This window comes from Corapipo altera, unplaced genomic scaffold (assembly GCF_003945725.1).
Source record: "Corapipo altera isolate COAL_440 unplaced genomic scaffold, ASM394572v1 78, whole genome shotgun sequence".
NCBI classification, from domain to species: Eukaryota; Metazoa; Chordata; class Aves; order Passeriformes; family Pipridae; genus Corapipo; species Corapipo altera.
In genome coordinates this window covers 2726980-2740277 of record NW_020884904.1, presented here as the reverse complement: position 1 = coordinate 2740277, position 13298 = coordinate 2726980, and the positions used below count along the sequence as shown (strand labels likewise).

Here is a 13298-nt window from a genome sequence, read left to right as displayed (position 1 = left end):
CCGCGGGCCCGGCCCCACCTGCCCGGGGATGCGGCGCCCGGGGCTGCCCGCGGGGGAGCGGGGGCGGCGGCGGCTTTCGTGGCGTGTGCTCCTTATGTGAGCAAGCCCATTAAATTCCTACTCGATAATTGCTTTTTAAGAAATCATTCCATGTTTTTTTTTGTTTTTTTTTTTTTTTTTAATGCAGCTTGCTTCAGGGGAAATTGGTTTCTCTTCTTCTGCAAAGGTGCAGAGCTAAAGAGCACACCAAAGCAGCTTTTCTGTGAGACCAAGATATTTAGCAAAAGAGCATGTACTGGAGGGCATTTCTACTCTTCCCCATCCCTTTAAGATGTGTAGTTGTCGTTCACCTTGGGCAAAGGACAGCACTTCTATAGAAGGATACTTGGATACAAGGGCTTCATCCCTTTTCCAGTTCAGGATGGCACAGCTTGCACGAGTATTGCATGAAGTGCCTTATGACTATTCTAGGTTTATTAGACTCATTTCAGTGACATGACCTAGCAGTGATGTGGCTGAACCTACATTTCAAACTGTTTTATGCCTTTTTCTGTCGTGCTTGAGTGGAGAATGGAGTAAGAAAAAAAACTTGGTCAGTAGAGGTTTATACTTATGTCTATACTTTCTGCTTTCTCATTGCCTTATTGTAAGAACTTAAAATACAGTATGGTTTCTCATGCAGTATGTTACCTACTGCATTTCTGGTTCTGATCACAGTGCTCTAGGAAAAAGTTCATTTAGACTAGAAAAATGTTCAGCCAATGATGAACATACAGCTCACTGATTTTTTTTTTTTTTTCTGCTAGTACTGAAAATATTTAAATTGCTGATTTAGCAGCAGCAGAAACATTATTATTTCACTTTGAACTAGTATTGCTAGAACTCTTACTGTAGTTCAGTAGCCACAAAGACAGTTTTTTGCCTGGCTGAAGTGGCCCCAAAGGCCCTTCCTGCTGGCAGCAGCATGTGAGGCAGGTACTGTTGCTGACAGCCGTGTTCATTGGGGTCAGTGGAAAGACTGCTATGATTTCATTGAGGGCTGAAATGGAGAAAGTGAATCTAATCTGGGATGCTTCTGAGGCATTGTAGTGCACTGTCATCATTCAGCTGAATGTGAATGCGTTTTTAAATTTCTTCTGTAGTTATACTGGATTTTGTGAAGACTTAATACTGATTAAGAAACAAGTACTCTACGGGCAGAAAACCAGCACAGAGTCAGATCCACAGTTCTTTTAACACCCACGATGCTTTTCCACTGGGCTGTGAATTGGTTCTTACAAAATAAGAATGAAAAGTAATGTAGGTGATCACTAAATTGCCACGTTATGGTCCAGTATAAGTTTTACCGATTTTTTTTATACTATATTGGCTTTTAGAATAAAAGCAACACTGCTCTGAAAACAACTGTGAAAACAGGTGGACATTAATTAGGGTCTTTTAGGCTGAAAAGGGGCTCACGTATCGAAAGGATCACATGTCAACGTGTGAAACTTGCGGCATGCCTACAGAAAAATTGTAATGGGGACCCTGATAAGTTGTGCCTGGAGTGATAAAAAACTGCCACGCTCCGTGCTAACTCCCAGCATATGTCGTTATTTAATGAATACCATCTTACTGAATATGTTTTCCTTTTTGTAACCAAAAAGGATACTGAAATTCCAGTTTTGGACCCAGACTTCACATTCTGGCAGTGCTTGGATCCATTTGTTGTGACATGTTCGTTGCTATTTTTAACTTATGTAATAAGAATTTAATCTTATTTGTTACAAACTCCATCATACTGAAGGCACTCAGAAGGCATTACAGTACGTAATAAATAATGCTGGTCAGTAGCTTACCAGCACTGTATTTTTTTCCCTCTGGAATGCTACAAGTTATGTTAAAATTCACCTTCTTCGTTGTATGAAAACGGAATAAAAATAAAGCCAGGAAACTACAGAAGAAACTCTAAAGATGGCGTTTTAATAGTGATGCTGGAAAAAAATGGAAGTGTTTTGTGATGAAAGGCTACTTAAAAATTTAAAATAAAATATAAAACATTTTTTTTTTTAAAAGTAATATTTAAATGTCAAGCAGAAATGAAAGTCCGTATCCTATCTGCTTCCCACATGCATTCAAAAGCAAGATATGAACCGCTAAAAACGAACGGAAAAAAGTCACGGAGTTAACTATAGCATATTTACTCCTGTTCTGCAACTGTTTTTACTTCACAGCAGCTCTGTGACTTACTGATTTGTGGAAGGGATGGGGTTTGGTAGAAATGTGCAGCCTTCTTTTCTAACTTGCCTGTTGGTTTGAAGTTGCTGAGCAAGGAAGAAGTCAGGCAACTGAGTGAATGCGATTTCCACGTTCAGTGCAAGTACATACAGCTGAGTGTGCACTATAGCACAGGTAATAGTCTGTCTGATTGTGCAAGTAAGTGGAATCCATTGGCACAGCTCTACATACGTTTCTTAGGAGTTTTTGTGGACATACTGAGGAGTTCCTGGTGCGAAAACTAGCATGGCTCCAGAAGTGGAGTGGATACCCGTGGTTCTTGGTGTACTGCATACTAGTTTAAATTATGCATTCTCCTTTGTTCTGCTTTCGCCCTAAGCTCTGAAAAAAAGCCCAGTCTCCCTCATATCTGCATTCCTGTAGCTGTAACTTTGTCACCTGTCTCCCTTCCCAGCCGAGATGCCCCGACAGTTTCCAAAGCTGAACATCTCGGAGGTTGACGAGCACGTGCGACTTCTGGCGGAGAAGGTCTTTGCTAAAGTTCTGAGGGAAGAAGACAGCAAAGATGCACTGTCACTCTTCACTGTGCCTGAGGACTGCCCTATTGGGCAGAAGGAGGCCAAGGAAAGGGAACTGCAGAAGGAACTGGCAGAACAGCAGTCCCTGGAAACAGCTAAAAGGTTTGTTCAGTAGTTGCTTTCTTAGTGGAAAATTACCTTTTAAATAAGGTTGAGTTAATATTGAAATACCTGGTAAATAACATTCTGCCTCTAATTACTTCAGGAGACAGGTGGACAGCAGGTACCTGGGGCAGCTGTGTGATGTCCCTCTGTCCTAGGGAGAAGGTGTGGGGCTGGGCCCTAGGGAGCTTGGATTGGTGAGCTTCTCTCAGCTGTTTCCAGCAATAGCACAGATATTGCTTATGCAAGTTTTACCAAACAGCACAGCTGGGTAGACATGAACACAACCCTAAGACTCTTTAATGTAAGTCAGAAAAAGAAACACTCCCCTCACCTTATTCTAGTTTCATTAAGAGAAATGGAAAATTTTAACACACAGAAAATGACAGTGGCATGGTATTTCTTTTTGTCTCTGTAAAAATAGATGAAAGCCAAGACATTACATTTAAGATCAAGGGAGAAGGTGCAAAGTGGTATTGGCATAATGAGGTTATTCATAGGTTTCCTTTACTCACAGAGAGAAAATCTAGCCACTGCCAGCCATAAAAGTGCACATTAAAACAAAATAAATTGCATTCTACCTCTGGTTTATCCAGGACTCTAATGAAGCCAAACTTGCTTTGGTTTATGATTTTTCTCCTGTGAGAGAGGCAGCCTTCCCCTGATGTCAGGCTGTTCCCCTTCAGAGGACTGCTGGGCTGTTCCTGGAGCCACGTGAGCCCAGCAGCAGCCTGACACCAAATGGGGTGGACGTGTACAGACTCTTCAAAAAGCAGGCAAACAAGAAAGCCTTTGAAAGTGATACTAAACACATGTACCTGGTTAGCTGCATGCAGTCGGTTGGGCAACACTGGGAATCATATTTCTGGAACAGAAGGGAGAAGAGTCAATTTAGTTAAATTAAGGTATGACTCACTGATGATACAGGCTGAGGCTTCTGGTTTTTGAATTGTGCAAGTGGGTTTCCCAGTTGGCATGTTCATAGACATAAACAGGCACAGAAGGGAAAAGCAGATGTTTTCATTCAAGCAAATGTTTGGTACATCTTTCCTCCCGAACCAATAAGTTTCATTTTGATTTGGGGAATTGTCTCGTGGAAATATGTTCTCTCAAACAAACTCAAGTTTTGTACAAGTTTAGCTGTGGGAAGCAGGATATTATATGTATATTGTTTACATGTGGGAACAGAACAAGTATTCATCCCTGTCCTGCAGGACTGATGCACACTCAAGGACAGTGACACCAGTACAACTTGTGTTGTTTTAAGCTGCAGCTCATCAACGTTACCAAGAATTTCATACTCATTTCCAAGGGGGCTACAAGTACTGAAGAACATGGAATTTGGTTATAGGATGTTAATTGTACCAGCACTGCATGTTCTTGTTCTTAAGAAGTAATATGTGACTTTCAGAGAGTATGCCAGTGTTCCTTTTTCTCTGTTAGTGCTTATTACTGATATTTTAAGGTTTTAGTATCTAATTTATAAAATTAGGGACTATTTTCTGCTATGTATGTTTATTATATGAATATTTAAAATACATTTAAATACATTTAACCAGAGTAAGGAAAATGAATTAAATCTTCAGAGATATTCCAAAACTCCACTTAAGGCATTACAATTACTTCACTGAAAAAAACACAGCATTCTTTTTCAGCTGGTTTATCTGAGGTGCACATCTATCACAGTTTTGCTGAGAAAGGACAACATTTTTAAATTCATGTGAGTTCCTCCTGAGGGGAGGAAAAGACTGACACATCAAAGCCATACTATGTTATCACTCTGATAAACAACATCAGCCTTTTGCTCCAATCTCATCAAACACTGCCTAAGGAATAACTAGGTGCTCCTTGTTTTTCTTACAAGTTTAACTCAATAACTATTTGTGACATTTTGATGCATAGTCTTGTCTGACAGCTAGATGAGATTTAAGTCTTGCTGTATTGGGAAGAATGAGAAGAGTGTGTAGCAGCATGATAACTTAAGAGATTTACCATAGGTAACATTCACTCGTTTCTGTCTCGTACTTCACAAATTCTGATGCTGCCAGTCTCTAAGAATTGACTCTTACTAAAGTGAGGACAGTAATCACGTTTTCCTTCTGTACAGTGACTTGCTGAAACTGAATTTGTAAGAAGTGAAACAAAAACCTTAGAGCATCTTAGGGTGGTTGTAAATAAATTATGGCATATTGGATTCACGTGGAGGGTAAGTGCAATTGTGTGTAGTGTATATCGTGGGAAATGTCAATAGGAAAAAGCTAAAAGCACAAATACTTTGTGACCGACATTTTTTCTGTGGTATGAGAAATTTATTTTGTAAAATTTTCTAGGGAGTGACTTCTTTGCTGGGGTCAGTTTCCCACTGTATTTAGTGTTTTATACCATGGCTTCTTTTATGTCTTATACCGTGAATTCCTAGGAAGAAAAGTTTCAAGATGATTCGATCCCAGTCTTTGTCATTACAAATTCCATCTCAGGAATGGAAAGCACCACCCGCCAATCCTGTCCTGTCTCCAGCAACACCAGTTCTTCCAAGTGCTTTTGTGCCAGTCCAAGTGCCATATGATGTACCAGAATTCCAGAGAGTTTCAATTAGTGGGGACTACTGTGCAGGGGTAAGAAACCATTGGTTTTTCCCTTTCTGTATCTGGAGGGGGGGAAAAAAGAAATCCCATATAGGTAAATGAAGTGTAAAGTGCAAATATATGATGGTTTTCTGCAACAAACTCTAAATTGCTTTGTGGATGCAGTGATTTTTAAAATGGTTAAAGTGAAGGTCAGATTGTTTTATACTCTTTATAATAATATATTGGGTAAAAACATAATCAGATACTCAACAAATGGGTAATGTATGCTAGGAAGAAAAAAATTGTGTGTGTTGTTTTGCCTATGGTGTTTAAGTTCTGCTTCTATCACTGGCTTCCTGACACCTGGGGCAAGATCCTTATGGTCATACACTAATACTTCTGGGAATTCAGTCTCCTTGTCGCTGGCGTGGACTTGGTTTGTTGCTAACGGGGCTGTTTTATTTTTGTCAGTATTTATCCAGGTTTTCCTTTCAGGTGACAGTTGATGACTATGAACAAGCTGCCAAGAGCCTGGTGAAAGCTCTTCTCATTCGAGAGAAGTATTCCCGCCTTGCCTACCATCGCTTCCCGAGGACAACGTCTCAGTACCTGTGCAGCATGCGGGATGAAAAATGGAAGGTTGAAGATGAAGTGTGTCCAGGTCAGTGTCCTTTTTAAAATACTGAATTATATTCTAAAAATTTCAAAATTATTTTAAAGTACAGAATTAAAGCCGTGCACTCCTGTAGTAAAGGGAAGTTGGATTTTTGTGGTGATCTCTTCGGAGTGTCTTTGCCTCTGTGATTTGTTCTGTTAGTGAGTGGAGAATCACTGACAGACCTGAGTTATAAATCCTGGGTCTAATCTGAAACTTTGAAGCTGTCAAAACTTAAAAACCCATTCTAGACTCTCATTGATTATCTTCTTGCAGCAAATGGGATGTTAAGTAGTACACTTGTGTTCCCCCAGGAGAAAGCTACGTGGATACGGTTTAAAGGGAAAAGTCATTCTTCCTCATCTTGGCACACAGAACTAAGGCATAAAAGGGATGATGAGCTTATCTACATCGTAAATGGAAGCATGATACAGACATGCCAGTTAGCAAGCCCTGAGTCAGGAATTTCGCAGGCAGGGTACTGTTGCCAGGTCAAGGCTGGAAGCTGTGTAGTCATATTTGTTGGGCATTCTGCCTGGGTAAATAAACTCTGATCTCTCAACAAGGCTTATTAGGTTGAACATATTCCCCCACTGTATGTCACAAACTATATTTGTCACTTAGGTGGGTTGTGTTGTGAAAGCTTTGCTTGTGTGTTCAGCTGTTTGCACTGCTCGGTTTTGGATTAGCCTGTGAGGAGCCACCTTTGGTCTGTACAGATGTGCCACTGCAGATGTGTCCATTTTGCTGGCAGTTTATTCTCAGCCACGAAGTGACATTTTGAATCAATTACCTTCTGGCTCAGTGGTTGAAAGAGGGTGAATGAATGTTTTCAAGCAGTTTTTATCCAGTAAGAGTGTAAAGAGGACAGTATGCTGAATATTCAAGACAGGAGTATTTTGGAACAGCTGCCAGGGAGATATTTCCAAGCTATTATTACGATAACAACTCTTTTAAAGTTATGATTTCAAACTTACAATGCAAATCTCATTACACAATATCTTAATTAGCACAAGTTTGAGCTAGATAGTTACGAATATTAGAGATAAGAATGGCATCAGTTTATAACATACGTTCAGGTGCTCTGGGTCAATAAAAGGACTGGTTAATTACTTTTCTGTCTTGGCTTAACTGAGCAGGTAAAACTGATAAGACTGAGCCAAAGAATGTAGTTCAGTTGACATAAATGTAGTCAAGAAGCCTATTTTGTGCTAGTTGCAGTAGTAAGATATTGTAAAAGAAGCGATGTGTGTTCACTAAGCATGAGTGATAACATTTGAGTTCACATGAGCTGAATCTCCTAGACAGAAGTATGTGTGTTTACTTGATTCTTAGGAAAAGAAAATTGTCCTTTTGTGAAGGCATTACAAAACTGTGCTGAACAAATCCCAGCCATGCTTCTGGTACTTTCTGATTCTGGTCAAGGGAAAAACTAGAGTTGTGTTGTACTGTCTTTGGCTTCTATGCTTCTTGCTTCTATTTGAAAGCAATTGAAAAAAAAAAAAGGTTTTATTAAAAAAAACTTTAAACAAGACCATCACCACAAAAAAACCTAGCTGACCAACCAACCAAAAAAAAGCCCCACCCAAAACACCCCAAAATCAAACGCAAACAAACTCCCACAAACTGAAAAACTCCAATCAAAACACAACAGAACCAACTGATTAAACAGGCCCCTCCAAAACCTGCCAACTGGCCACTCCTTTGATGAGAGGGAGAAGTCCCCAGTGTTTCAGTTATTTTGTTCTCAGCCATGAGTGAGGTGCATTCACTGATGGTCGAGAGGAAGTGGTGAGGGCAGTTGAGAGGGCAGAGGTGAAGCAGTAAGGCACAGCTGATTCTTTCCTGACTGCTGTTCTCACTGTGAGAACAGCTGCATTACTGTGTGGTTAAATACAAACTTCCAAAATTGCTACAGTGAGTCAGAAGCTGAAAAGAAAATAATGAAGGTGGGTATGAAGTCAACAACTATTTTATTGTTCAAAAATCTCAACTGTACTTTTCAACTATCCTAGTTTAAACACTTCTGCAAACTCGCTTTGAAAATTGTTCCATCATACGTTATAAAGAATAGCACTAAATCTGTGTATGCATGGGTTCAGAAGAGAACTCTTATAACATATGACATTTGAATTAAGATAGGCACTTAATTTAGAAAGGGACTGCCGTTCAAACCTGTCAGAATCAAGCTGTGTTGTAACAGCAGATCTTTTATAGTAACTGAAAATGTGATTTTAATGGAAGTATGAAGATCTGCTGGAAATGAAGCACTATAGAAGCAGAAAGTTCTTTTTGTAATTGTTTTGCCTTTTTTGTAGGTTATTTCTTCTAAACATGATGTAAATTTATTTGCAGATTTCCATTCACCCCCAGAAGAAAATGAAGATCCTTACAATCTTGATGATGCTCCAGATAACTTGGATTATGTTATCAAGCTGAAAGGTGGAATTCCCTTTGTTTATGATAACAAGGAAATGATGGAGCTCAATGAGCCTCGGAGTTTGCCGTATCCTGACCTGGAGACCTACACCCTTGACTTGAGCCACGTTCTTGCTCTGATTGCAGATGGTCCAACGTATGTGTCTCTTGTGTTATTCTCTGCCCTTTCAGGCTGCTGGTTACCTTTAGTTTAGTACTTTTCTCTTTTGGGATATTTAATTCTTCAACATACTCAGTAATGTTTTGTTTTGCCTTTCTTGAGCATTAATGCATCATGGAAGAACTTAAAAGGAGGAAATACGATGCCACATATGGTTATATTTAATTTCTTTGGTGTCTTTGCATCAACCAAGGCAAAACAAGAAGCAGTTAACAGCAAGAAATAGGTCAAATGTTTGGATTCAAGTCAAATCTGACCCAAACTTCCTGAAGCATGGGAACTGAAACTTCCAGTTTCTTCCAGATGTGAAATAACTGCTCATATGCTGCAAAACTGCCTCATGCCTGCACAATCAAAATAGGTCCTGAAATATCCCAGAACCATCAAATTCCTGGGAAGTCTCTAAAAAAGTCTCTTGGAAATATACCAGTCTAGTACAGTCACTACAGACACACTCATGACAAAGCAGTGTCCTTGCCCAGTGCGTAATGAAAGCATGTGCATCCAGTTTTTAAACTTACTTCCCAGCTGGGGCTTGGAAACAGCATGGCCTCAGCACCAGGAAAGGAAAAGAATCCATTTTAGGGTGGAACTAATCAGGAACCCAGACTGTTCTGAGCTGTTTGCCCTCTCTGCCAGCACTGCATTCCAAGTCCTTCAGCCTTGGAGAGATCACCACTGGCAATGTGAACAGTTGGTCACACCTGATGCATTCTTTCCCCCTTGAGTCTGTGTCTGACACCTGTGTCCGTCTGTCTGCCTTGTGCTTTGATAGTGGCAGAGCACGTGGGCTAAACAGATCTGTCCCATTCTTTAGGCCCTTTTTCAAGAGCAAAACCCTGTGCTTCTGCCAGCATTATCAGCACTCCTGCTCCAAATCTGTGCTAGCTTGACTAGGCTTTGGATACAGTATGCAATGGATAAATGCATTTCCAGTTCCAGTGCGTTATATTCCAGGGGACAGATAATGAGACAATAAAAGGACAAGGAGAAAAAACTCGAAACAAAAGTCGTGCTGAAGACCCTTCTTTTTGTAGCTTTAAGTTAGCAGTCTTCTAAGGTTTAAGTTAACTGTTAACAGTCTTAACAGGAAGGCATAAGTAAGAAGGGCCTTGGTAGGACAAGTTAGAACACTCAGCACCTTTGGCAATGTAGGAGCCATCATCTGCTCCTTTCACTTCTTCACAGTAAGCTTTTGCAGGCTGATTCCCACTCTCTGATAAATATGCAGAAACCAAAAGAAAAAGGTCTTTCCAGTAATCCTGTTTCATAAGCTCTTCTTATGGTATTGTTTCCCTGTTTGCAGCAAGTGCTCTCCTCTCACTTACGCCCATTACACATGGGGCTGCTCGGAGATCAAGAACCACTGTTCTTTAATCTTTGCTGCTGGTAAATTGATGAAATCTCACCCCTACTCCTCAGGCTTCTGGTCTCTTGGATAATAATATAACCCAACAAAGATTTCCTGCAGTGGGCAAACAGGGCTTGATCAGTGTGGGATAAAGTGAGACCGTGCTTGAATCGGACTTGCAAAACTGTAATGGGATTTGTGTCCCATTGAGGAGAGACTGGCAACAATAAAGCAGGAAAAAGAAGGCTATTACATTAATAGTGCTACCAAAATATTGTAGAGTCAATATGAATTGACAGATGGTGAAGAGAAAAACCGTGTCATTGGTTAAAAATAGAATGAGAAACATGACAGAAGATGAAAGTGAAGGCAGAGCTCTGAGTAGGCAAGCAGGAACAAAACAGCATGATTTTCTAAAAAGGGCACAAGAAATTATTGGGGGAAAAAAAGGTATTTCCACACAATATATGTGTTCTTAAGGTGTAAAAAATGAAAGTATATCTCATTTTATCTTGACTTCTCATATTCAATTGAAAAAGCAAATAAATTTTGAGGATTTTACTGTGAAAACTTCAATGTTCTTTCTCGACTTAATACAAGTAGTTTTAAGTTACAGTTAATTTTTGTGTTTTCTTTTGCAGAAAAACATATTGTCACCGGAGGCTTAACTTTTTAGAGTCTAAATTTAGTTTACATGAGATGTTAAATGAAATGTCGGAATTTAAAGAACTAAAGAGTAATCCCCATCGAGACTTTTATAACGTGAGAAAGGTAAGTGTGAAAAGGATTAAAGGCATGACATTGTTTTTAGTAGGAGTTGCAGCAATTTTGCCTTTCTTATGGGAGGTGTAGATGATATGCATGAAGTGGTGTGTGCATACCACTCAATCAAATTAAGTTATTTTAAGGATATTAACATTTTTCTACATGGGAACACTCCAGGAAAATTAACTTGAATGTAAATGGGTTAAATGGATTATGCTAAACTAATTTGTTTACTTATTCAGAATCAAAGGGGCTTAATTGTATGTAGATTGCTTTAAAGCAGTGAAACAGAGTTAATCAAATGAAGCTCACTTGGATTATGTATAAAAATATCCACATGGAGGTTTAATTAATTTTAATGAACTCACTTAAAGACAGTCAAGTGCATTTTTCTGCTTTCATGTAGGTAAATCCTACTAGACTGTAGTAGGAACAGCTGTATAGATTTTAGATAATTATTGCACTTCATATTGAATATAGATATTTAAATACATGTCAAAAGGCCTCCCACAGAAACTGAACTGAGGGTTCATGCTGCCACCAGGATCTGGTACAGAAAGTCTGTGAAATATTAAACAAAAAGATTGTTATTTGAGTCATAGTCTTGGCTGCCTCTGAGATACACTGGGATGTAATTAGGAGACAGGTAGGGAATCAAGGAGCTGATTTAATTTCCTGTCATATTCACACCCATGGGAGCTGTGTTCTCTTCAAAGCGTGGAAGCAACAGTGTTATGCTGCTTCATTTGCTTCCCTCTCCTGAAGTGAAGAGGAAGTTACTGGAGCAATAATGCTTTGGTTTGATAGGTGAGATTTCTTCACAAAGCAGTAATTGTTCCTGGTGTTTTTAACCACTTCAGGTCCATTTTGCATTGTTTCTATATACAAGTGGAAATGGCAGTCCTTATTTTGTAACTTCAGGGTTTACTAATGCTTGTTGTTAGGTTTTGGTTAGTACTAGTACATGGAAAAAGTCCTCTTGGCTTTTCCCTGTAGTGTTCAGTGTGCTTGCTGCCTACTGAATGCTTGTTACTGTTGTGATAACAAACTGTCAAAGACAAAATCTGCTAAACAAAAGTGCCTGGTGGCTGTTCCAGTGGCCATCACAAGGGTAGAAGCAGATGAGCTGTCAGGTAGATTCTAATGCATTGCACACTTCCATCTGTTAAGTGTAGGGATGGGAGGATCTGTCAGCTAATTCACTCAAGCAGGGCTCAAGTGGCAGAGACTCAGCTCCTAAATTGACATAATCCTGGACAAGATACTTCCCTGTGCCATATTCAGATAAAACACTTCACTAGCTGACAAGAATTTAATAATAAAACACATGGTGACTGACACACACAGAGGACAGAGGTGTGGGTCGGGTAACTCCCACAATCAATTCAATTGCTTAGAAGTTGTAATTAACAGGATTGTACTGGCTAAGTTCAGCTTTTGTTTTCAAAGCAATTGTCCAGTGTCTCTGGGCGTATCTTAATTACTTTTTAATTATATACTGTTAAATAAGTCCATCTACAAATGGATTCGTGCTGTTCAAAAGCACAAAATGTGCATTGCTTCCCCTCTGGCAACACCCACATTCAAGAGAGCAGGAACAAGCTTACTGTCCTCTGCCAGAGATCATTCCTACTGCCAGTTACTGCTTTAAAAATTCTTGCTGCACAGAGTTAATCTTGCTCAAAGTATTTTTATGAAGCAAGCTTATGAGTAGTATTTTTCTGAAGCACTCAGGAAAGACAGAGTTCCTGTAAGCCTCCAAATAATCTTTTTTCCGTATCTCTTGCTAACCCAAGGTAATGTTTGAAACTGTAACTTCCCTGTTCCTCCCTAATAACAGTATCAGTAGTGAAACTTTTGAAAGCAACACTTCTTGGCCTATGTTTTCAAGTTGTCTCTCTGTTAGTCAATCCTAGACAGTGTATACTGCTCACAAGGAAAGCAAGAAATAAGCTTCACCTTCCAAAAGGGTTGGTGAAGTTGTCTATCACACCCCTCAGACACTAGTGTGGAGATCCTGGTAAAATCTTGTCTGCTTGTATAAAAGAGCCAAAGTAACTGGTGGAAAATATCAAAATTAGAACAGTTGTGAATGCAGTGGCAAGGTCTGTCAGTGAATGTGTATTACTGCATTTAGAAAGGTACAGTAGAAAGCTGTAGGATTAATTGCTGACATGACAACCAAAGTAATGGAAAAAAAAATGGTTTTTTTCCCCTGCCCCCTCCGCCTCCTTTTTTTTTTTCCTGATTTAATAGATTTAATAGGAATTCTCCTCCAGCGAGTTCACCTATTTCATAAATCCCATGTATGTGTATATCTTATGTATTGAACTTAACCAGAGTGCAACCAAAGATATGTTTTGATCAAGATGGACCTGGAAAATTGCACTTTAATAAAGATGCACATATTTCTCTAGACAGACAAGAATCCACAGGTGGTAAGACAGTGTGGCTGGCTCCACTT

The 13298-nt window shown here is 39.6% G+C and overlaps 1 protein-coding gene across 1 annotated transcript in view; it reads left to right on the top strand.

Moving 5' to 3' along the window:
* The window catches only part of AMPD3 (adenosine monophosphate deaminase 3), a 32386-nt gene that overhangs the window by 587 nt on the left and 18501 nt on the right, over positions 1 to 13298 (top strand). The window contains exons 2-6 of the mRNA XM_027651070.1: positions 2672 to 2897; positions 5317 to 5512; positions 5960 to 6125; positions 8475 to 8694; positions 10711 to 10840. Of these exons, the coding sequence (XP_027506871.1) occupies positions 2677 to 2897; positions 5317 to 5512; positions 5960 to 6125; positions 8475 to 8694; positions 10711 to 10840 (933 nt within the window). The 5' untranslated portion in view covers positions 2672 to 2676. The remainder of the gene's footprint in view (positions 1 to 2671; positions 2898 to 5316; positions 5513 to 5959; positions 6126 to 8474; positions 8695 to 10710; positions 10841 to 13298) is intronic.